We start from the raw sequence: 24,445 nt of genomic DNA on the forward strand, positions 1-24,445 counted from the left end.
CGAAAGCCTATTAGCTCCTTTGATCATATTAACCTGCCGCCGTGCACAATTAGCTTGAAATCTTTGCCTGAAAAGCTCCATATTAGTGGAAGAAGAGGCACAGGGGAGAGATTGAGCCTGTCAGTAGAAAATTACTTTTGAGAAGACAAAAATTTTGTATGATTATGTGATTCAAGTGTAATTCTTCCTAAGTCTAACATGGAAGCCAAATCTAACTGTATCATAAAGAGCTCCAGGACACTGCCAAGCCCTCTGCTGGGCTTGTCATGGGGCAGACACAGTCCCTGTCTGTGTGTGGACACAATGTACTAAGTAGTGGTGACAGCATGGAAGAGAAGATGAAGTTAAGGCCTTGATATTAAAAAACTAATGATCTAAATAGACAGAACATTTTGGGGCAACCAGCATAACTTTGTTCCCTTTTTAAAAGATCTTACCAGTGGCTGGTGTGAAAAAAAAGGTTTCTACTCCAGTTTCTCTTACCCATGGGATGATCAGATACTCTCTGGAGGGACTCAGTTTTGTCTTCTCTGTTAGAAGATTTTGTGTACTGCAGTTTCACCTTGGCTGTCAAACATATCACTCTCATTGCCTCGAATACCCCTGTCTGGAAGCAATGACCCTTCTGCATTCTCCAAACTTTGCCTGATCTCATCCTTTGAGTAAGCTATTCAGGAAGCTCACTATCCTTGTGAGACAGGTCTTGCCTCTGCGAGAACCAATCCTATCTTCTCTCTCCCATATGGACCATTCACCTGATAATTTGTTATTTTTAGCCTCCTCAGTTAGGTGAAAGGGTCAAGACAATGGCATTGTTGTTTTTCCTACACAAGGGAATTGCTGTTTTTACTCATAGATTTCTGCCTCTGCCTTGGTCTTACCGCTTGAGGGGACTCGAGCTGCAGCCTCCCAAAAGAGTTATAAAACCCCTCAAAGCCACTTCTCCACTTGTGCAATAGCAGCAGTGTCTCTTATCTGCAAAGACCATATAAGCAGTAAAACACTTCATCTGAGTGGGCACAGTCAGGTTTCCAGTGTAATTAAATGTTACTGGGGGGAAGGGAAGAAACCTAACCCTTTTAAACAAGAGCTTTCCAGAGGGAGCTGGTTAAAATAATCCATGAGGCTAATTAGCTATATTATTTTCCTGGTATTTCTAGGTCCCCTGCATGGTGTCAGATGTTTGATAGTGGCTATTCCCCAGTTACTAGAAGAAGGGAACAAAGAGCATCCTCTAAACACCATGTTCATTGTGCCACATCTCTGTCTGTGTGAGACTCAGTGAGAGCTGCGTCTCTACACAGCTCCTTGGTCTCTCTGTGCTACCGACACTCAGGGCTTCTCCTTGTTTTGTGTGTCTGGCAGTGCTGATACACTCTGGTCTTCCTGACACACATCCACCTCTCATTGCTTGAAAAATCTGCTAAGCTTCTTACTCTGTGCCTCACAGTGCTGTCACATCCTTAGCTGACAGTCAGTCTGCACAACTAGGGATAACTGTTACTGCTTTGTTTTTCTAGAGGGAGACCAAGGCAGGGACGAAAGAGCCACACATGCCACATGTTTTGTATCTGCACACATACTGATTTAGCCTCTTGCAAAATTTTAAGTGAAGCACTTCTGGTCACTCTAAAGCACCTTATTGGCAAAGGTCTTGGCATTGGCATATGGAGCTGTTGATGTATTTTATGTGGCAGGAGTGCACCAAGATGGTTAGAAATGTGAGTCCTTCTGAAAATCTAACTAGAACTGGAGAAATGTTTGCCAGAATATGATCTGTGTCAGACAGCAAACTGCTGGTTTAAAATAGCTGAGCCAAATATTTTGGTGCACAGAGCTAAACTTCTGAAGTGGGAGGAATGGGGCATATAAGAGACTCAGAGGTCATCAGTTACTTGGCACTCAGCTCTTTCAGAGAATATGAGACCTTGTTTTAGGTGGAAAACATGCACATCACAGGTTAAGCCAAATTAGAGGTCTATTCTTTCCCTTTTAGACACAAAGATGGTGCCACACCAGGCAGCAAGCAGCAGCAGGGAGGTAAGAGTGTTGCTTCTATTCATGTAGGCAGAGTTCCCCACAGGTCCCTGCACTATCAGTCAAAGCAATGCAACCCTAGGTCAGGCCATGCAAAAGCTGTATTGCTTGATAGGAGATGTTACTGGGAATACTGATGACATCTGAGCATTGTCTTGCTTCTCTCCTAACTGACCTGAGTGACCCATATGCTTTTTGGCAAGTTGTTTTCTAAATGACACAATTCCAGGCTTATGATAATTTGGAGAATTGTAAAGAAATAATCTGTTTACCTGATAGAGCAAAGAGAGGAAAATAGCAGGGAGTGCAAATACTTGGGATAGCTTTTCTCTGCTCCTCTGTTAGTAGTGGTTCTCTGAGCAGTGATAATTGAAGAACAGCCCTTTAGCTCCACAGCCAACTGAGATGATTTTTCAATTAGACAGACTTTCAGGTTGCCTCCTGTTAGCTCTGTGGAGAAACCACGAATGCATTATGCAGCCCTGCTTGTCATTTCCACCCTTTCAACTCATGTTGCTCCCTGATCCTCCGTGCAAAAACCATGAGAACCGGGAACATACCTGGATGTGCCCTTGTCCCCAGGAAAACACTAGAGAGCTGCTTTACCACAGTTGTGACAATGAGGAAAAAATGAAAGAAAGGGATCTCTGCTTCTCCCTCTGGGGCTTGCCCTGAGTGTTGGATCCCTGCAAATGCGACTGGGTCAATGCCAGTCTCAGGGACCGCTGCATCAAAGGGGTCAGGTTCAGGGAGAGGGAGGGTCTGCTGGTCCCTAAGCAAGGAGGCACTCAGTGAGCTCAGCAATCCCTATAGCGCCTGCAGAACCACAGAAAAACCTGTCCCTCCAGGTGAAAGCTAAAGAAACCCACTGCCTCATGGACAGCAGCGATTTCTTTTTAAGAGATGCAAATGGCTGCAGTCTCATGAGTGGATCTTGCTCTGAGGATACCTGGTCTGTGAATACCACCTTATCTTACATTTTCTTCCCTGAATCTTTATCTCAGAAGCTTTTTCAGTGTGGCCCGTGGGGCTTTCTGTGCTTGTCAAAGTAACCTTGATGGAGGGGATTACGGTCTCCATAGGGACTGTTTGGAGTTAGTCTTGGAGTTGCAGCAGCACCAGGACTTTTCAGGTTTGCAGGTGTCCAACATCATAAACACTGTAAGGAAGCCTCTTTAAAATGATATAATCTATTCAACCAGGAGTGCTCACTGGATTTCTCGGTGGAGTTTTCCAAACTATGTAGTCCAGAAAGTCAAAAGAAATGGTCAGATTAGTATTTTTAGTCCTAAGAATTTCCCAGAAATCTTCTGCTTCTCTGTGGCTTGTCTTCCCCAACCAAAAGTCAACATATGATCAGACTTTCTACTCCCCTTTAATCTCCTGGGATTCAGAGACATAAAATCCAAGGGACCGACTTTCACCTCTTTCTTTTGTTAATGTCTCAAGCTGTCCCTTCCTTGGGGTCTGTGAGGATGCTCGTTACAGTGACCTGCTTGGGCAGAGGAGTGTGCTGGGGACAAGATAACAAATAACCATAAGGAGACAAACGTCATCCCATAAAACATACTGCTCTGTTCTGCTAACCTTTAGCTTCCCAGTGAAACAGTCAACTCTTGTGACTGGTGGCAGGTGACCCCCAGCCAGCCTGATGGACTCAGAGGGCTAGAGGTGGGATATTCCTTAGAGGTATGAGCACAGAGTCAAGCTGTCACCTCACTGCCTAGCACTGACACATGCCTTAGCAATGGGAGGGCAATCTCTCAGTGCTTGTCCCTTGGGCACCAGCACTTGGGCTTGAGCAAAGATAATGCAGTCATGCAAAGTGGTCTCCCAGCACGAGGCAAGTACCTGTTACTCAAACACTTTAAGGCAAGTTGAGGTTTTCACTATTTTCTGAGCCTGTTGACAGCATTGTTGCTTCATCTGAAGCTGTTTCTTGTGCTTCTGAGAAGCTGACTAGTTCACCTACTCTCAGTCATCAGGGAGGGCTCCTGAACACGCACTCTGCAGCTGTATGAACTCCTGCAGGGCCCAGCTTGATCCCTGCATTGCTTTACAGACCAGGGCTGTATTCACACCACCCATAAGCAACCATGTAAGTAGGGTCTGGACAACACCCAGGAGACCTAATCCTGGCTAGATCTGTGCCAAAGAAGAACTCACAGCCCCTGGTAGTGTCTCTAACTTGAGCAGCCTTTTCTAAATGGATATTGGAAGGAAAATAAAGGTGACAGAGAAGAGCTGGAGGCAGGGAAGATTACTTCACCTGTAAGATCAATGCTGTCTTGATATTTCCTTTAGATATGGAAATTGTAATGACATTTTTCACCTTATCGCTCAGTGGATTTTGGTTCAAGCCCTGCAGGTCACTTTGATGGAGACACAATGCTTTCTGCAGTCTTCAGAGAGTAAGTGTCTTCTCTATGGGACTATTTGCTGCAGTCATGTTGGCAGCACCTTCAGCCTGAACCCAATAGGGAACCAGCTCTGGAGAGCATCACTGGATAAGTACTATAAATCACACTGGCCCCACCAAGAGGGCTTTGAGGCTATGAGTGTGTGCTGTGGGAGGGCAGAGTTTGGGAGAGGCATTGGAAGGCCAGGCTGCAGGTCGCCAGTGTGCAAAAAGTGCCCTTACTAAAGACTTAGCCTGAGTTTCTTGGGCATGCTTCATGGTTATGATGCCTTCTTTCCATGGGCTCCCAGAGCTGAGAGCCGTGCCAAGTACCTCAAATGCTCTCAGATCTGCATATTGAGGTTTCTCAGAGATGAATTACCACGTGTAATTGCCATGATGGATAATGTGGCAAGGTATTGAATGGGGCCCTGGAGTCATTCAGGACCTACATTTGCCTCTTTTGTTCAGATTGAAAATTAAATGATTCTTAAAATAATAAATGTTCACCCTGGAGAGAAATACTCAGTTGTTCCCTCAAGAGGTGCTGTGCTCTTCTTGTGTTGAGCAAGGAATAATGAAGGTAATTGAAAAGTTATTACTTTGGGGGCAAATTTATCTTGGCTTGTATAGCCTTGCAAATACGCTTGGCTGGTGAAGCAATCCCTGTACTGCAACAGGGACAACAGCTGTGCTTTAGAAAACCAGGCCATCAGATCTGGGGTCAGATGCTGCACTGCCTTGTTCTTTGTGAGGTTGCAAAAGTCTTGAGCTAATCCCACACGAGCCAGCTGTACGGTGCTATTCGGTCAGATCAGGGTGAGAGTGTGCAAGCTAACATGTGCCATCTGTGCTGGGGCAGGCTAAGATCTCCCAGGCCATGGAGAAAAACTCACTGAGCTTCAGGCAACCAGCTGGGGAAAAAGTATGCTTGGCTATAAACAGAGGCAAAAGTGCTGTATGGGAAAGGTTGGCCCTGGCCATTCCATTGAGATTAGAGTCACATCGAGGGAAACCGCAAAGTCTCTCTTGCTGGTGTCAGCCATTTGGTCTCTTCTGTGTAAGTTTGTCTTTTGTGTGGCCATAGCCAAATGGTGGATGTGGAAGCAGGATGAGAGGACCAGCAGGTGTGGGAAGGGCTGACTGAACCATCTGGCTTGAGGCACAGTGAGCTGGTGAGAAGCCACTGTGATGGTGGAGGTGCATGTACGAGGTGAGATGGAATGGTTGTGTTTGTCTGAGCCTTAAGATGAGAAGGACAAGGACAATTAGTGATTGGACAAGAGGAAATGGCCTCAAGTTGAGCCAGGGGGGATTTAGATTGGTATTGGAAAATACTTCACAGAGAGAGTTGCTAAACACTGTCCCAGGCTGCCCAGGGAGGTGGTGGAGTCCCCATCCCTAGGGATACTGCAAAGCCATGTAGCTGAGGTGCTGAGGGACATGGGTTAGTGAGGGGCTTGGCAGTGTGAGGTGAGTGGTTGGACTTGATGATCTTAAAGGTCTTTCCAACCAAGCAATTCTGTCATTCTATGATCTTGCTGCTGACTTCATCTACTGATGAGGGTGCTGAGAGACCGGAGCCGGACTGTCCTCAGAGGTGCACAGCAACAGGACGAGGCTGTGGGCACAGGCTGCAGCAGCAGCAACACCAACAAGGTACAGTGAAAAAAATTATAACAAGGTTCATAACAAGAGTTGTGGCCCAGGGACAGGGAAGTGATGGGGGAATCTCTGTCTTAGGAGATATTAAAAACCGAGCAGGACAAGATCTAGAGCAACATGACCTGACTTTGTAGTTGACTCCTTTGTGCAGGGATAGGACCAGAGACCTCCAGGGTCCCATCCTGCCTCAGTTACACTGCTTCTTTGGTGCTGTAAAGGAGAGGAATTAAACTTTGCTAGCTCTTCAGAGGCAAGGAAGCGACAGAAGCTGCAGTCTGCCCCTCTAAAGAGTTGTGTCTCAGACTAAGGTACAGCTGCTGAACACTTTCCTGGTGGTGCTAAAGGTTTGAAGGAGGTTTTGAGTTTTTCAGACCAGGCAGTGGCAGCAACTCTGTCCCTTGCAGCTCAGCAAGGGGAGTATGCTGTGAGATGGTGCATTGATTCCTTGAGATGTTTTCAGAAATGGTGCAGGCACAGCTGTGTGAACATCCACTGTGCAAGGGGTCCTCCTTGCCCTGCACACCCTGAAGAGAGAAAAGCAAAAGAAAAACAACAGGAAAAATTTGCTTCTCAGTATCTGCCTGAGACCTGACCTGGCTGCAGGGAATTTCAAAGCAATACTGAAAAAAACAGGGTTTAGTTTGGTTTCTTTTTTTTTTCTGTTTCCTTTAAAAAATGAATCAAATTAAATGAAAGTTTTCACATGTTGGGTTTGGGTTTTGATGGTTTTTTTTACAAAAGCTCTCAAATAATTAGAGTACTCAAAGTAAACAGGCTTTTCATGCTTTATTACCTGATGTGTATTATGGCTCCATTAATGCACTGTGGCACTTCTGCCATTTCTGTATTTCAGAATGTTTTAAAGATGGGACTCAAATCATCAACATTAATTGCCAGCAAAACAAAAATGAACCTTCTAAAAGAGAAATACTTTTATAGCTCTAACTTGATTAAGTAGTAAAGCTCATTGTTTCCATCTTAGGTGGTCAGTAAAAACACAAGTAAAGTTAATGTTTATTAATCTTAATGTGCAGGACAGGTAATTACTCTGCCTGTTACATCAGTGAGGTCTGCGTGACTCTCACTTGCTCTCTGGCTGTATGTTTGCACACCCTTTGAGTAAACAGGGAAGAAAAGAACGCTTGGTGCTAATTAGAGAGATGAAATTCTTTTTCCAAAGGGCTCCTGATTTTAATTGTATGCTCAGGACTATGAATGCAGGTAGGTAATTGTGTTTGGTGACAACAGCCTAAAAACAAGAGCATGTGTGCAGCTCTGGACAAGCTGTGACTTACACATGCAGAACCATATGTGCAGGTATGCACACACACACACACACATACACACACACAGAGTCACACATACACTATCTCATGTGGTGTTCATTTCCCACACAGGAATCTTTCCACCCTTCCCAAATGATTATTTTTTCCCTTATATTTTTTGCTTCTTGTCCCTTTCCTTGCAGCCTTTGAACAAGGGTATGGAGCATCCTAATGCTGTGAGCAGGACCAGCACTGCTCTGTCATCAGCAAGAGCTCTGGGACAAACGTTTCAGGGGCATTTCTGGAAGTTGAGTCTTGAGCTCAAGAAATTTTGGAGCTGTTTCTGACTTGCTGTGGCCCTTCCTGTGCGGAGCATGATGCCAAAACAGAGCAACAGCAGAGGCAGAGCTGAGCCAAGTATGCTGCCTGAGAGGGAGGAGAGGCTGTAGACCAGGAGAACTTTTGTAGCCAGTGCAGAAATGCCTCTTCTTGACTGCTGCTTCCAGCTCACCTCAGAACAACTGTGTCTGGAAGGTTTTGCCTTCAACAGTTTTACTTTCCATGTGTCTGTAAATCTGCTCACTTCCATCACTGCATTGAATCCTGGTCAGCATCCTGGCTGGCAGACACTGGGCTCTTCTGTAGGAAAGATGCTTTTATAGGACAGGTGCAGACACATATGTGGGAGAAAGACTAGGAGAGTTGCCCAGAGCAGGGAAGACCCATCACTTTGCTAAGTCAGAACCGTATCAGCTGCAAAGAGTTTCATGTCTCTGATTTGCCTGTGCCTGCATCAAGCCCACTCCAAGCATGGGGGCTGCTGAGCTGCTGAGCATTGCCTTCAGCCCCATAGTGCCTGTTTGAATGCCAAGCCTGGCTAAGACCTGCCACACCAAGGCAAGACTGGCAGTGAGTGGGCACTAAACCTGTATCCCCCGGATTGGCACTTACTTGAAATAGCAAGAGCTACTTCCAAGACCATTTGTGCTGGGCAGGAGTAGATCTAGAGATTTTCTACCCAGTGAAGAAGAAAAGAGCCCCAAAGCATCACAAGTCTACCATTTGATTTCCCCACCAAGCTTGCTCAGCATTTTGCAGGATTTGGCCTCCTGCATCCTGCCTTTTAATTGCTGACTGATTGTAATATAGGATTTTATTTTCCCTATAATGACTCTTGGGGCCCCCAGATGTTCTCCTCAAGTGTGGTTGCGTCAGCACTAGAGACGGAATGACTGATACCAGCAATTTTTACAGCTTGAAAGAAGAGAGATATGTGAAGGGCATTTAATTTAGCTTCAGTGTTGTGTCTTCATCTTCAAGACTTTACAAGAGAACGGCACCAAAAGGTTATTTTACAACGAGAGGAGGGAGAATTAGCCTGAGAGAGGGAGAGATCATCAAGCTGGCTTTCTAACATCAGTTCATTACAGGGAACACGTTTGCACAGCCGCTTCGCTGCTGCTGTTAATTTAAACCTGGATGATTAAAAGCTGTAATTGCACCATTTTAAATAAATGTCCGCTCTCTGGATTATTATATTTTTAATTAGTGTGACTCTGTCGAATGTTTTTATCCCTCTGATTGATTTGTTTATACTGTATTTATTTATAATTCATTGATCTCTCTGACCCTGCTATCTCCTGAGCGTGCAGTTTGGTCATGATTCCAGCAAATGGAAGAGGATCAGACCAGGAAAGAGCAAAAGGTACTAGGTCGGCTCTCCCGTGTGAGCTCTTTGCAAGTCTCCTTCTTCACCTCCCGACTCAGATGCTCTTTTGCTCATTGCTCTTCTCTAGGGCTGTGGGGGAGGATGAGCAGCCTGGAGGACTGACTGTTTAGGAAGAAGGATGAGGGAAAATTGGATTGCCATCCAGCGAATCTCAGGATGCGGTGCTGGCAGGAGCATCCTCAGATCCTGAGGTTTCATTCATGTGTTAGGGCCCATTTCTTAACCGTTGCTTCACAGACAGGAGCCTGCTCCTCTGTCTCCGAGGAGCTCTCTAGAAAGGTAAAATTTCCCTGGCAGAAGGCATGATTTCTTGGCAGGCTGGGTTACATAATGCTAGAAATAGCTCTTGTAGGGCACAGACCTCCCCATTCCAGCTCTGAGTGCAATATTTCTCAGCCTTCCTCTCTTAACAACAACCCAAATGAGACTGTTGGGCAGAACCCAGAATTAAGTACCTAGACCCATACTGGACCACGATAACCCATTTCATGCTGTTTTCTGACAGCAGTAAGGAGCTACAGGCAAGAGTAACTTGTAGATCATCATCTTGATGGGCACTCCTGATTGTTACTCAGGGGCTATGCTGAGGAACACTCCTGAGAATGCACTGAGAATATTCAAGAGACATCTTACTGCTGTAGCACTCCAGGGCATCTCTGCTGATGCCCTTATCCTCTATCACATGTAATATCTGCAGGACACGGACTGTCACTTACTCTGACTTTGTGCTGCTCCAGCTAAGGGAGGTTTCTAACTGCTGACAAGGGCCCTGAGGCACGCTGATAAAGCGATGCATCAGGATGAATAGCCTGCCTGCCTGGCAAATACTGTGAGGCTTCCAAACACTTGACTCCTACTCATTTTCTACACTCTTACTCATTTTCTACAGACTCTGGAATCCTCAAGAGATGGATCAGGCACTCTGCATTGTAGAAGAGGAGTCTACCTGTGTGCCCTGGCTACAACATAGTATGTGGCCTCAGCATATCAGTGCTGTCTGCTGTGTGGATCAGAGACACAGGTGATAGCACATTGCCAGACAGGAATTTGCAAGGGCAATGCCATTACTGGGCAAGTTTCAGTGTAGACTGAGAGATAGGGCAGTAGATGGACAGTTCTCCCGGGTATCTGTGCTGGAATGATGTTTGTGCATCTGTACAGAGTATTTCCAGGACTTGGTGGAGAGGAAGCTGCTCATGGGACACTGGCTACCAGCAAAGAGGAAGCACAGCATTGAAGGGAAACTTCTGGAGCACCATGTCCAGTTGCCTGGCCTCATAGCTCAACAATATGAGTTTACTTTTGGAAGGCCACATAAAGGGCACAAAACTGTGTTGCATGGAATCTATGCAGCTTCACTGCAGCCCCAAAACTTATGTCCTTTAGCCCTAAAAAGAGATAACATCCTAAGAACAGATCAAGAAGGAATCAAAGAATAGAAGAGGCTTGAGCCATGGTTGCATTGTGAATTCTCCAGCTCCCTGGCCAGAAAATAAGGCAGAAACTAGATATGGTCATATCAGAGCCTGATTTTACAGGTACTAGAGCAGCCCTCTGGGAAGGTACAGCACTAGATGAATGGGGTAGGGGAGAGGGTGGCCATGACTTTGTAGCAGCATTAGAGAGAATAATAGCCTGCAGCAAACAAGTCATTGTGACCAGTATTCAGAACGGGCAATTACACTTGGAGATCTCTGGGGTGTATTTTTCTTTTTGGCCAGTAATCAGACCATGTGTTCCTTTTTTTGTTATTTTAATTAAAAATATTGGTTTGCCATGTTCACCAGGCAGCTTGCTCTGCCTGAGTGCAAACGTTTAATAGCATTTTGTAGTTGGCTGAATTGCCTGTTAATAAATAAGCCTTGTAATTTAGTGAGCATCCTTGAAGTGCTTACTGTTCTACCTGACACAAAGCTGAGGACTCTTACCTTCAGGCACTTACAGGCTAGAGGGGTGTTAAAGTCAGATCAAGGTGGTTTTACATGAGAATGGCAGCCTGTTCCTTGGGATGGGCTGGGAGGAGACATTGGCATTCTGCAGCTGACTGCAGCAACTCTGATCTCTTGAACTCTTTCAGCTTGACAAGAGGAAGGGGGTTTGAAAGTCTATGTGTTATCGATTTTGCCTAAGAGAAAACAGAAACTTCTACAAATCACTTTCCCTAATTAATTTCCTATTGCAACTTTTGCCTTTGGTAGGTGATTGTGCAACTGGGGGTCACTGTATAGAAAGGCAGAGCTGCTATTTTAAAGCCCTGATCTCTTCAGGCAAGCCAGGGTACTGTTGCTGATACTTTACTAAATATGAATGTTTTGAGTGCTAGAAAATCCTGTGTCAGAAGGACCACTGTGAAGATTGGACAGGGTCAGCACTCTGACTGGTTTACTACCCTGTGCCCTGGCCACATCTGTCTGCTCTGGGTTCAGAGGCATCAATCTCACCCACTTTACTTTTTAAAAGTCTTAAAAGTCGTTCTGTGACATGGAAACATGAAGACTTTGAGCTCTGGAAACACACAAACCCTGTAGGTGTTCCCTGCAGCTCACAGGAAACCTCAGAGACCCTCTTTCCTTTGACTGGGTTATGCATCTCCTGGTCTTAAGACCTATCTCCTCTTTGGCTTTGAGAAGAGCAGCAATTTGTTCTTTCTATTAACCTGCACCCCCTGGGGAAGGGATTTGCTCAGTTGAGTACCTGTGCCCCAGTGCTACCTCCCTCACTCTTTGCTCTCCTGAACTATAGCCGCAGAAACATCAACCAGAAATGGGACCAGCTGCTGAGGGCTGCAGCCACACAGATGATTCACCCAGTATTCATGCTGGAGGTTTTTCTTTATTGGTTGGTGGTTCATACCCATTGATGGACAAGAGGGCTGGCTAATTCTGAGGTCCCAGTGCTATTTCTGCTGGTGGTTCCTCATGCTCTAGGGCCATTTTTAATGTTCATAAAACTCTTCTAGGTCCTCCCTCAAACTCTCCTTGGAGCAAAATTTCTACAAGATGCTCTCTAATACATCATCTACTTTGCAACCCTGGGAGCTGCCCAGGGGATATCTTCCCCTCCTCCTACAGTTGTATTGTTTGCCTCCTGCTTGGCAGTAGGGCTGAAAGGCAGTAGGCTCTGAAAGAGGTAAAATTCCACCTTGTAGCCAGCTGAGTCCTCAACTGGGGTGAGTTGGTCCAGGATCTTCACTCCTTTCAACTTGCACAAGCTGTGCAGTTTACAGGGTCCACAGCAGGACTGTGTGCTGCCTCAGTTTTTCCTTTGAGAGAGCCTTCATGCGCATGTGGGCATCCAGCAGGATTTCATCCAGGCTGATGGTGCTGACAATGCCTGGGAGAAGCCATATGGTGCTCCACAGGCACTTGGCCAACAGATCAGAAAACTTTTCTGGACTGCCCTCAGCAGTCAGGTTGCCTTGGAGCAGCTTCAGCAAGGCACAAAAAGCCCTTGTCCGGTAAGATTTTCCCAACACCCTCTTCATGAGGACATCGATGGACTATATGAACTTCTGATCTTCCTCCTGCTGTCTGCCCAGGAAGTCTAGGATTAAGGTAAAGAGATTGTTTGTTACATCCTTAAGCACTTCCACTGAGGCTTTCTGAGCCAGTTTTTTCTCTTGGAAGGCACAGTTACAGGCCTGGATGACACAGTAACATCACAGAATGATTTATTCCTTCTGCCTTTCTTATCTGCTTCCTTTTGCTGGTTGATAAACTTGAGTGATGGAAAGCTGGCTACAAGGAACTCATTAATGTGCACAGACACGGCTTCTACTTTGTCCTTCTGTTTCAGGATCTCCTCAGTTTCTTTCATTGCCTGGATGCTGGTGTTGGTATCACTACTGCATATAAGACAAATAAGGGAATTAATGGTCCAGGAGCTGTTATGACGTATGAAATCAGTGTTTGAGGAGTTAGGCAGGGTTTGGAATTTATAAGTGAATGATATCCTTCAGCTTAAACAGACTGTTTTGTTCTGGAGACCAGCCTGCTCACTGGCTCACCTACATGTGGATGCATTGTCTGGGGACCCACATTCACATTGAAATTTCCTCCTAGAGAGCAGATGGGTTCTAGCTTTGGGGATGAATCTCATGCACACTGACAGTTGACTTCAGGTCTTGTGTTTAAATCACTATGAAGTTTCTCACTGAAACATTTTGCTGAAGAAACTCTTGACTTGGTAGATTCCTGTTTTGCAGTTTGTCCCAGCACCCTCATATGTTCTTTGGGAAGATCCATGACCATTCTGAGCAGGGCTTCCCCATGACTTTTGCAAGTTGTGACCATGTTCAGAGCAGCACTATGGACAGAACTGTCTTGGTCTCCAAGGTAGGCAGACTATCCTCTTGAAGGCTTTGCTAGAACTCAATTCACATACATCCAGGCTGCACATTTCCAGGAGATAGCCCATCTCCACCAGACAGCCTTCCTGCAGGTTAATTAGCAGCAGATTGAGGTAATTTAGGCTCTTGTTTGTTGCTGTCAAAGAAACGTGGGGTAAACCATTTCAGGATCAGGTCCAGGTAGCTGATATCTTCTTCCTTCTCTGTCTCTAAGTGTTGGGCTGTGATGGCCAAGGCTTTCAGGTGGTGAGGAAAGTTGTAGTGGAACATTTCCACCTGGAAGCTACTGGACACACAGTTACTCATCTTGAGCTTTCAGCTGCTTGATGTACCTGTTGCTGTGAGCAGTCAAGTTCCACTGCAGCACTTTGCTGCCTTTCTCAACCCTCATTCTCTTCTCTTTCCCCTTGGGGACAATGATGAAGATAGATCCAAGTTTGCTGACCCCATCTTTCAGAGTGAAATTGATTTGTGCTTTTCCCTTGGCTGCACTCCTGTCTTTCAGAGCTGCTTCTTGGGACCTTGGGACCCTGTTTCTCCTCTCTGCTGGTTTTGGGTGCAAGCCAGTGATTGTGAGGAGTTGGTTCTTGGGAGATGTTCAGCCAACCACTGCCCCAGCTCTTGCTTCATTAAAGGCATTTCCTCATCTAGACCTTTTGAAATGTCCTGCTCATCCAGCCATTCCAATAGGTTGATCTGTGCAGCCCAGGCATTCAGAGCACCTGAGTGGCAGCTCTCATGATGCTCTTGCTTTCCCTAAACAGAGCAATGAGGGGAAAGTCCAAGTTTTTCATATGCTGCTTGACATTTGAACCCATGGCTGTGGACAGTTGCTGGAGGACCCTCAAGGCCATCTGTATGAGGGTAGGATTTGGACTGCAAAGACAAACCCTCAGGGCTCTTGAGAGCTCTCCTGTATCTGTATGAATCTGACATTTTGAAGCATGTCTGCAACCTTTCCCAGGCCCTTCCTCTAGATAGTTCTGTTCCTCTCCTGAAGATTGATCCTATCTCTGGCATAATCCTGTTACCAATGTCTTCAGTCCCTCTCTGATCTCCTGGGTCCCCCTGGGCCCTTTCATCTAGGCATGGCTTGGAGCTGACATGGCTTGAAATTGGTAGGGCTTGTCCATGCAGCTTCTTCAGCTCTATCTGGAGAAGAAGGGGCAGCACTTCACTCTCAATCAGTGAGCAATCAGTGAGTGTCTCAAGGATATGGAAATAACCCCCAGCAAAGTGAAGGCTGGTCTCTGCACATCTGAGTGAACAACAGCAAGAATGATCTTGAGAATGCTGACCAGTGCTTTGACCTCCATCCCTGCAAAGCCAAACTCCAGAATTGCATCTGATAGCCAGTCCAAGACCTTAGAATGGATCCTGGAGTTACTCTGTGAGAAGGCCAACAACATAGCTGCATGGATACCATCCACTGTGCCAAGTGCCACCAATACAGGGCTGTCTGGCCCCCTGAGCCTTTAACTGGACATAGCCCTTCCTCCCTCTGCCCCTGCCATTGCTGCTTAGGCTGTGAAGCTTCAGAAAACCTTAGTTTTGGATACTGAACAGCAAGAAAAAAATGCAAGGGAAAGAAAATATACACAGAAGCAATTTCTTACAGGTTGCCATTAGAACAAACGCCACTGCCTTTAACCCTAGATAGAACAGTTCACTTATCTTCATATTATTTAGCTTTCTTCTAACCCATTAAAAACTGGCAAATCTGACATGATAAATACCCTTTGGAAATGAAAAGCAGGCACTTAGTTTTGGGGAAAAAAAAATCATTGTCAATGCAACAACACTGCCTGCATCCTCACAGAGCTCTGGCCCCTGAAAGTGCTGCTCCATTGAAAGCTCCTCTTTTCAGGACTCCAGTCTCCAGCCCATCTCCCTGTGGTGAGGTAGTAGCCAGAGCTTGAGCAGCTCCTAGCACAGAGGACACCCATCCTAAGCATCTGTTCTTACAGATACAGACCATAAATGGGACAATCTGTGCTCTTTGGCTCTCTCTGCTGGCTGCAGTGCACCCCGTTCCTGGGTTTGTGCTCAGCAATGTCCCCCACGTTGCATCCTTTGGAGAACAGGCTAGTGTGGGGAGCTGAAGCACAGGGAAAGGAAAATTGTATTGGAGCCTCTGGGAAGAATCACAGACCCTGACAAGCACAAGAAGTAAAATAGGGGAAAAAAAGAGGCGGCAACAAAGATTTGCCTTGCAAATGTGACAGCCAATTTCCAGGGAGATCCTTTTTCTTCCTTTAAACCTCAGTCCTGAGCAAAAGCAGATATTTTCCCTGAAGGCAGAACACAGAGCTGTGTAAGGGAGAAAACACTCTACCTTGGAGCACAGCAGCACTGGTCTTATTGCTGCTCCAGCAGGGATTCACCAATTTCTACTCTGTGCCCAGGGGAATCTCCTAACAAGGGTTGAAGGACCAGCAAGGGAAGACCCAGGAGCATCTCTTGGCTCACCTCTTGGGGATGCTTTGCCAGGGTTGGAGGACAAGAGGGTTTCCTCCCTCCACACCGTGGAACACAGCAGGCTGTTGGCTGCATGGGGCGGGATGTAGGCAGTGGAGAGCGTTGGGAGGGGTGCGCTCACATTGTGTGAGGAACCAAGACTCTCTCCTCTGGTCTAGCAGCCAACCCAGGTGATGAAAAAAGTCTAGATTTGAGTCCGTCTTTTTATGCTTTCTGAGGGAATATTTCCACAAGAAACGCAAGGGAGATTCATTAAATTGATGTTGTTAATTGAATGACTGGGTGGGTTTCTTCATCAGATGATGCTGAAAATATTAGCTGATGGCACAAAGTGGCATTTGTACTGTATTTATGAGAAAAACTGAACATGATGATTTATTTGTGACCTTTTTTTTGTATGTGCATTCTACAAATTGTTTATGGGCTAAGTCTCCTGAGACTGGGATCCAAAAATCTTCCGAGGTTCTCACAGCATCTGGCCAAATAGCTCTTCCCAGAAATGCAATTAGGTGTTTGACAAAAAAGTAGCAAATAATTCCCCAATAAAACAAAGATAAAGGAGAAGAAACTGCTCAGTGTAAGTGAATTTTATTGTGTTATTCTGGTGTGAAGCTGTCAAAGAGTCAGAAGGTTTTCAGAGAGCAGAGAGTACAATCTGTTCCTTTATCATAATAACTTTTATTGCCTAGGTATAGCTTTTCTTACCCTGGTCAATAAACAACCTGCTGCTTTGCTGTCAGAGAATAAGGACTTGGTTGCAGCAGCAAGAACTTCTTTCCAAATGCCTGGTGCTGACCCATAGCTGAGGATAGCTCTGGTGCTTCCCAGAGGTGCTGGGATAGGACAGGGTGAAAGGGAAGAAGATTCCTGTAGTGAGAACAGAGATTTGTGAATTTAAGATACTCCCAGTGCTGTGGATGTGAGTGATGGTGTAATGCTTGCTAGGAGCCACAGAGGCAGAGTAAAGGCAAAGGCAGTGCAGAGCATCTGACAGGCTCTTCTGGGTGGAGGGTACTTGAGTCCGTGGATCCAGGCTATTGATCCAATCTGCAGAGCCAAAAAGGAGTTACCTGATGTGGGACTTGGCCCAGGCTATGAAATCTGGATCTCACAAGTATTTCCTCTGTGCCACAGCTAGGATGGCTTCAAGCTGTCTGTCACCAACAAACCTTCTGTGCCAAGGAAGACTTGCATTTTTTACCAATTTGAGTTGCACATCCCAGCCTGCTTGTAGAGTGAATGACCCTCTCTGGCATTTTTAGTCTGAAAGTATGCTACTGGGGATGGTTGGAAAGCTCATCACTGACTTCCCACCTAAGGAGAGTGTGTTTCCAGACCTTATACAACCTTTTCTGGTTTTCATTAAAAGCATCTTTTCAGACAGCAGTTTCAAGCACTTTTTTGTGGTTCCTCATGGACATTTCACTGCACTGCCTCAGATGAATCATCAGGTTGAAGGTACCTGCTGGAATGGGGATTGCTCTGGTTCTGTCCATGACACCGAGAGCAGGAGGACAGATGAATCAGCTGTGTGTGGATTATCCCAGTCCCTAACCTCCTCCAGGCCCATGCTGAGGCTGCTTCTCCATGGAGCCTCAGCTCTGAGCTGTGGAGAACATAATTTCAAAACCTCTCACAAAAACTGCTCTCCCCATTGGCAGCCCTGGCCCGTGGGAGCTGACCCTGCCTATGTTCTCATCTCAGATTCAGCCTTGCCCACCAAAGGTCTTCCCACCCTGGGACACTTTTTTGTGGCTGTGTGGCCAGAGATTAAATATAGTCTTTATATCTTTTTACCCCATAATTCCTGCCTGTCAACAAGAAACAATACATCTTTCCTTGTCTTTCTAGTCTTTTTAGCTCAGCAGGACAAGACACTCTCCTGCCTTGTGTTTATATGGCTCCCAGCACCTGGGATTGCTGCTGCTGCTGCAGTGCAATTACTGTGGTGATACTGTATTTATTGCCCTGGGAGCTATCTCCCCAAACTCCAGGAGGTCCTGAGTTGGCAGAAGGAACAGGTTTGTCTTTCTGCCTCTGAACTGAGGACATTGGCACATGCCTCCATCAGTGTATCTTCATTAAGCTTCGCAGAAGCTGCTGTGACGTGACACCAGCTGTACTGCTGAAACAGGCTGGTGTAGCGTGTGAATCACTCTGTCCTTAATTCCTGCTTGTGCTTGAGGATCATCCACATCCCTATTTGTGATGAGCTTCACTCCAGCAATTGGCAGGATTAAAATCCCTTCAGAAGCACTGGCTGAGCATAGTGACCAAGAAGAAAAACCTCAGGCGGGTAGTGGTCTATTTATATCCCATGAAAGATGGGCTCGATGCATCAGACTATTCAAGCCTCTGGCACCTCCACCCCCTTTCTGTTCCAGTAGCTGCTGTTTCTTGAGGCTGTTTCAGCACTGAAGAATTAGCTGGTTTTTGAACGCTAAGTGGAACTTCAGTCAAGACAGGAGTGATCAGCCAGGGATGGGGATGTCTCTGCTTTACTGACTCCCCTAATATCTGCTTCCTTGATGATGCATAGCAGCAAAGTCTTTCTCCTCAGAGGGTCGGTCTCCATGCATTCAAAGAGCGTTGTGTTCTCACCCTGTCTACTTTTAGGGTTGAAAAATTATCTACATTACCTGTGCTTCTCACATGTCTTTTTGGAGGCTTCCCCTCTATCATGATCAGCCTTGTACCTCTCCCCAGGGGTTAGTTAATTCACAGCTGCACCAGCCACAGAAATCCAGGGGGTTAAAAAGAGTGCTCAGTGTGCCAGGGCTCTCCCTCTGTCTCCCCAGAGTGCCAAGAGGATCACCATTCCCTGCCCACTCTGCAATGCACCCAGCTCCATTACAGAGGGCAGAAATGCTCTGCCTCACTGTTCTGCATGTCGGGGCAGTGGAGGCTTCCCTAGGTCACACCACAGAACCTGTCCCTCTTACAAGCTGGGTGGAAAGGAGGCTCCCAGGAGCTGAGGAGATGTGAGATCATATCACAGCAAGGCTTCTCCAGCCTATGCAGGATCCAGGCTCCCCAGCAGCAGCCAGGCAGGGAGTGGGCAGCCCATAACCCTGCCTGCAGCACAGGGCAGGAAGGGCAGCATCCAGTCCTGCCTCTGGCCTCAGTTCAGCCAGCAGTTCCCCTCCTTCCCCATGTATGTTCCCCACTGCCTTTGCCTGTTGCCCTGCGGTGAGTGAGTGTGGCAGGGCTGGGTTTTAACACTGACAATCCCTTGCCAATGACAAAGGATTCACCTGCTCCCAGATCTAATCTAACAAACCCCTGCCCACAGGGACAGGAGGCACAGAGCAAGAGAAAAAGCAATGGCTCAAAAGCCATCAAGAACAATGTCCCACAGAGAGCTATACTCAGTACAGATCAGAGGTGCTTAACACATCCTCAGATGGGGGATCCACCTCCTCCAGGGTCATATTCAGCCCTCTACCCATGATGATGTCTAAGGTCCCTCATTTTCCACCTTTCCTTCACATATGATGCCTACAAAATATTTGTTACCTTTAATCCTGAATGATTAATTTCTCCCCAGAGCGACACCAGTCCCCTGTGCAGGATGTGTGCTCTGCAGCTCCAACTCACCCATGCCTGTGTGTCACAAACCAGCACAGCCAGGGAAGAGACTCTGCAAGAGCACAAAGAATTTCTCTGCCATTTCTGTCATTTTCCTGATTCTATCTCCTACTTTACTGAACCTTTTAGTATTGTCTTTAGCGGAAATGTAGTGGGAAGAAAAACTGCTGTAAGCAGTTTATTAGATGAGGAGGGGCTGATGGCATGGGGTTAACATCTCAGCTTTACAGGGATGTGAAACCTCCCTCTGTGCAGCAGAACAAAGGAAAACTTGCCAAAGGAATCCCAGGAGTGGTGTTTGTTGCAGAGAGTAAATATACCAGATAAGAAAACCTTTTAGTGGTTGTGGCTGAGGAGGGAACGAATTATGTGTGGGGTAAACTTGCACTGAGAACAGCTTTTATGCTCCCCATCACTATGGAACACCCAACTGTGATTTGTAGTGCTGCCTTTCATGATGGGTACAAATCCTCTAGACCTAGTGAAGTGTCAGTGCTGTGAATTTGATTCAGCCACGATTTCAGGGATTTGATATAAAAAATACCACCATGTCTCTGGGTACCTTAGAAAGATCACAGTAAATGAAGAAAAGCACTTTAAGAGATACAGTGTGTTTGTGTGCATATGGATGCTGTTTGCTGCTGCTGCCCTGTGACAGGCAGCAGTTCCAAGACAAGCAGCCTGAGAAGTGACTTTGGTTTTCCAATTGACCACCAAATCTCAGCATCACCGTTTGAAACATAAATTTTATTGCAACAAAGAATTAAAAATAGTACATCTGAAAGAGTTGCAGAGTGCATGTCATTAAAGAACTAGTCAGAAATCACAACTCAAGCAAATCATGTACAATTGGAACAGAAAGTTTTATTAAAACAACTGGAAATCAAACTCAAATTTATCTTGTTTGTTTAATTTCACCATAACCGTGGATTGTGTATTTACAGTCTTCGCCTCTTGTGGTGAAGGTTCTGCTCAGGGCAGGGGGCTAGGAAGAAGGCAGGGATGGATGGGGAGGAGAGGAGGGTTTCAAAAGCTAACAAGATGTGAAAGTTTTCCAGAAGAAGTTCTTGCAGCCTGCTTTGCGTTCCCGGGGTGCCAGAGCGGGGTTTGAGTTAGCCGAGCGCTCCAGCTCCAGTCTCACTTCATCCTGCTCAGCCCCTCGGGACAAGTCCTCAGACTCCAGGGCTTCGTTTTCTGTCTGGCTTGGCTCTGAGAGCAGTTCTGCCAAAAAGTATTTGGCCAGTTCCTTGGGGAAGAACAGAGAAAAGGAGAGAGAGAGACATACACCACAATTAGTCCTTGGGTTTGGAGGGCTCACCAACTCTGTCCCTCTGAGACACCTTTGTGCCCAGATTAGAGACCGGAGGAGAAGGGGAGCCCCGGCTTTCCAAAGAGCTCATCCTGACAGCTGCTAGGCAGCAGCTGCACCTACAGAATGAAGCAGAACAGGAGAGTGCTGGGGAAGAGACTCCTGTCCTGGCTGCTGCAGGGAGTGGACTCAGCCCAGCACCACACCACCTTTCCTTCCCTTCTTCCTGCACATCATGCCAGACCTAACGAGGGTGCAACGAGGCTGCTGCTGAAGTGACATGGGCAAGTTCTTTGGGGGAGCTTGCAAGGGAGGCTGACTCAGGTCACAATCTCTCTGGGTCTTGTTTCCCTCTTGTCCCTCTAAGCCGTGGCTGCTACCTTGCATAGATAAGGAGAGTTTCCCATTGCACTGGGGCAGCTGCCTTGGTTCTGTGCCCTGGAGAAGCACTGGAGAGCTTCACCAGGAGCTCTGCCCTCTACCCTGGCAGCAGCTGCCCCTCATCCCCACCAGCATCCAGCCGTGCTGAGCTGGGCTACAGGGTGTCTCCCCTTCACCCTGCCACTGCGCAGCCTGCCACTGGCTCAGCCCCGCAGGGAACCAGTCTGGGTTGTGCAGCGGGCACTGAGGGGCTGAAATAGAGGCATTGAGGAGCCCAGTGAGGAACTGGAGGTCTGCAATGAGTAGTCCAGTGGGGAACTGGTGGGGTCTGCAGCAGGGAAGCTGGGGATGTGCAATAGGGGTGCTAGGGGCTCTGCTGGGAAAACGGAGGGTGGGCAACAGGGAACCGGGCTGATCTCTGGAGGACAAGTGGGGTTGTGCAGCGGAGAAGTGGGGCTCTGCGGTGCAGCCGTCGGGGTGCCCGTCGGGAAGCCCGAGGGGTACCCGGGGTGGCTGCCCCATCGCGGAGCTCTCACCTGCTTCCCGGCGGCGGCGGCAGCCAGGGACTTCTGCAGGAACTGCCGGAGCCGCGGGTCCGAGGGGGCGGCCGAGACGGTGCCGAGGGCCAGGGCGATGGAGAGCAGGGCCAGGGCGCACTGGAGGCGGCACGACAGCATCTCGGCGGCGGGTCGGGCGCGGAGAGGCGGCGGCGGGTGGGCGCTGGCGGCTCGGCGGCGGCTCGGCTCCGGCGGTGGGGATCTCCCGCCGCTCGCCGTCTTTATAAACCCTTCTCCTGACGTCAGGGCGGGGGCGCCCCCCTCGCCCCGCGCCGCCGGGGGTGGGTCCTTGCCCGGGACCGGGGGAAGCGGGGGCGGCCGGGACCGGGGATGCTCCGCTCCGACCGACTCCAGCCAAGCGCCCGCGGTACCTCCCGCTTTCTTCCCGAGTACCCCCCCCCGCCCCTCTCCTGGCCACCTCTGGTTCTCTCCCCAGATAACCGCTCCTCCGCAGCCCCCGACCCTGCCCGTCGGCTCACGCCTCTCCGGACAAAGCCGCTCGGCGCGGCGCTGTAGGGTCCTGGCCGGACACCCGCCATCCCGCCGGGCTGACCCCCATGCCCACGGGCTACCCTCCACCCCAGAACTTGGCTAGCGGGGCTTCACGCCCCGTCGGGTAAGAGACGCTGCAGGCTAGAGGGAGCTGGAAAGGTTCTCCTTAAGGGTTGACTTCTCCCCGTTTCCAGCAGGGAGTGGGGATTGCTGAGCTGCCTCCGGGGGTCCTTTCTGCCTCCCCGATCCTTGCGGTGCTCTCCATCCCGCCCCTTCCCAGCCCACGAGCGGCTCCACGGGCAGCCGGGGCAGCTCCGCTGGCAGCCGGCAGCCTCCCGGGAGAGTGAGTGCCCTGGCTCTGCCACAAGTGGTGACAAACGGGCTCCTGGGTCGGGGCATGCAGGTCCTGAGCTGATTCTGCTGGGACCCCCACCTCCATCCTGGAGTCGTTGCAGCTACTGGCCCTATGGGCATTGTGCCTGGCCCACTGGGACAGTCTCCCCCCATCCTCCATCCTGTCCCTGTGAGCTGGCTGATGCCCATGCTGGGCAATGGACAGGCCTCTTTAGCTATCTCCCAGCTGGCAGGAGCAGAGCAAGATATATAAGAAAGGGTCTTTGCTACCACCCAGAAAAAGGACATCAGGGTCTCTCTCGTCTCAGTTTCCATCTGAGGAAAGTCCAAAGGCTTATGGGGACAAGGATATAAGTACTGCACAAAGGTGCCCAGAAATTTCCAAAAGGATGTTTAATTTCATGCTGAGTTAATGTCTCTCCCCAGTTCAACCCTAGTGCTGCTGGCTGGGTTTGCTGAGGCTGACCTGAGAGCATGGAGCATGAACCAAGGTGTTCCTGCTCTGTTTTACAGTCCAGCAAGTGGAATTGGTGTTGGTTGCTGGTTCCAGACCAGGCAGACCTCTGAGCTGGACTGGAACTGCCCTCCCTGAAAGGTGCCTCCTTTCCTTTGTGCAGACATCTGCAGCCACACATAGCCTTCATACTTTGCATGCTTCCCAAATCAGTGCAACATGAATGACAACCCAAGAAAGAAGAAGCCTTCATTTGTAGCCCAAGAGACCCTGTGTGTTGGATTGACTTGTGCTGGTTTTACAGTCAGCTTTTCCTCAGCTGCCTGACCTAAATGAGACTAAACCTTGCACTCCTGGGGCCTTGCCCCTCTTCTAGAACTGATGTTGCTCTGGGGGAACTGGTAGAGAGGAATTGGACCCTGCCAAAGCCAGTAGGAGTGTTTTGGACCCCAAAAGAGTAAACTGGCTCCAAAGGTCATGACTCGCAGAACTTCTAACTCTACCATGGCCCTGTGCTAACAGCTGGACTAGTGTCTCTCTCCTGCAGTCAAAGCAGCAGAGCCAGCCCTGGGCATGGCAAATGGCCAAGGCAGCAGATGTCAGGGCATCAAACCTATCCTGGCCCTCTTGCCTGCCTTCAAGAGAAATTTCCTGGGAATGGTTTCCTACAGCAACAGTAATTTCCCCACTTCTCCCAGAGCAAGTTTATTCGCACTGGGAAGAGACCGATTTTGTAGCCCCCAGGCTGTCATCTGTGGCACAGATCCTTGGTGCAGCACTATCCAGCTGTGCCAGCCTGGATCTGCTTTGCACAGGGCCCCAACTCCCCAACAGCTTGATGTAGCTCTCAGGGCAGAGCAGCCTGCTTGAGTGCCATATCAGAGAGGAGCAGAGGTGGAAGTGGGGGACAGGGTTATTTCAGATTCCCCTGTGTCAACTGGAAGCTGTTACCTCTGCCATGTCACACAGCAGGCAACTGTCCAGCCTGTCACCTGTTTGGCATTCAGCTTGTCACCCCAAAGGAAAAGGGACAGTGTGAACCCCCATCACTCCTGAGAGAAGAGAAATGGCTACCAACTCCCTGAGCTGCCACGGTTATGGATCTGCACTGGTGTGCTGCAGGGATCAGCTCAGCAGATGTGTTTCCCAGGGTGTAGCAATGAGCCAGAGCACAGCCTCAGACCACTGCATGGGATGGAGAACTGGGCTACATTTGAGCACTGTGGGGACCCATCTGTATACCAACATGGACATGGGAGCTGTAGGAGTTGACTCAACAGTTGCAACAACAGCCTCCTTGATGGAGAACAGTCTCCATCTCTGTTTCCTGCCAACTTTGCATGGGGTCAGCAGGACTCAGACACATTTAATGGGATTGTGCAGAGCTCAG

The 24,445-nt window shown here is 48.2% G+C and overlaps 1 protein-coding gene and 1 pseudogene across 1 annotated transcript; both read right to left on the reverse strand.

The window, feature by feature from the left end:
- Positions 1-12,112: 12,112 nt before the first annotated feature.
- On the reverse strand, positions 12,113-14,851 carry LOC133626472 (cytoskeleton-associated protein 5-like; annotated as a pseudogene).
- Positions 14,852-20,541: 5,690 nt separating this feature from the next.
- SST (somatostatin) lies at positions 20,542-21,875 on the reverse strand. Its single transcript, XM_062006186.1, has 2 exons — positions 21,735-21,875; positions 20,542-20,754 (listed from the first exon to the last, which is right to left on the reverse strand). Exons 1-2 carry the CDS (start codon positions 21,873-21,875, stop codon positions 20,542-20,544), a joined length of 354 nt encoding a protein of 117 aa, XP_061862170.1.
- Positions 21,876-24,445: the final 2,570 nt, after the last annotated feature.

The sequence above is a fragment of the Colius striatus genome, chromosome 12, assembly GCF_028858725.1.
Source record: "Colius striatus isolate bColStr4 chromosome 12, bColStr4.1.hap1, whole genome shotgun sequence".
NCBI classification, from domain to species: domain Eukaryota; kingdom Metazoa; phylum Chordata; class Aves; order Coliiformes; family Coliidae; genus Colius; species Colius striatus.

Coding starts and splice junctions, on each gene's coding strand:
- SST (XM_062006186.1), bottom strand. CDS start 21,875: ATGCTGTCGTGCCGCCTCCAGTGCGCCCTGGCCCTGCTCTCCATCGCC. Junction 20,755..21,734: donor CCGCCGCCGCCGGGAAGCAG/GTGAGAGCTCCG, acceptor TTCTTCCCCAAG/GAACTGGCCAAATACTTTTT.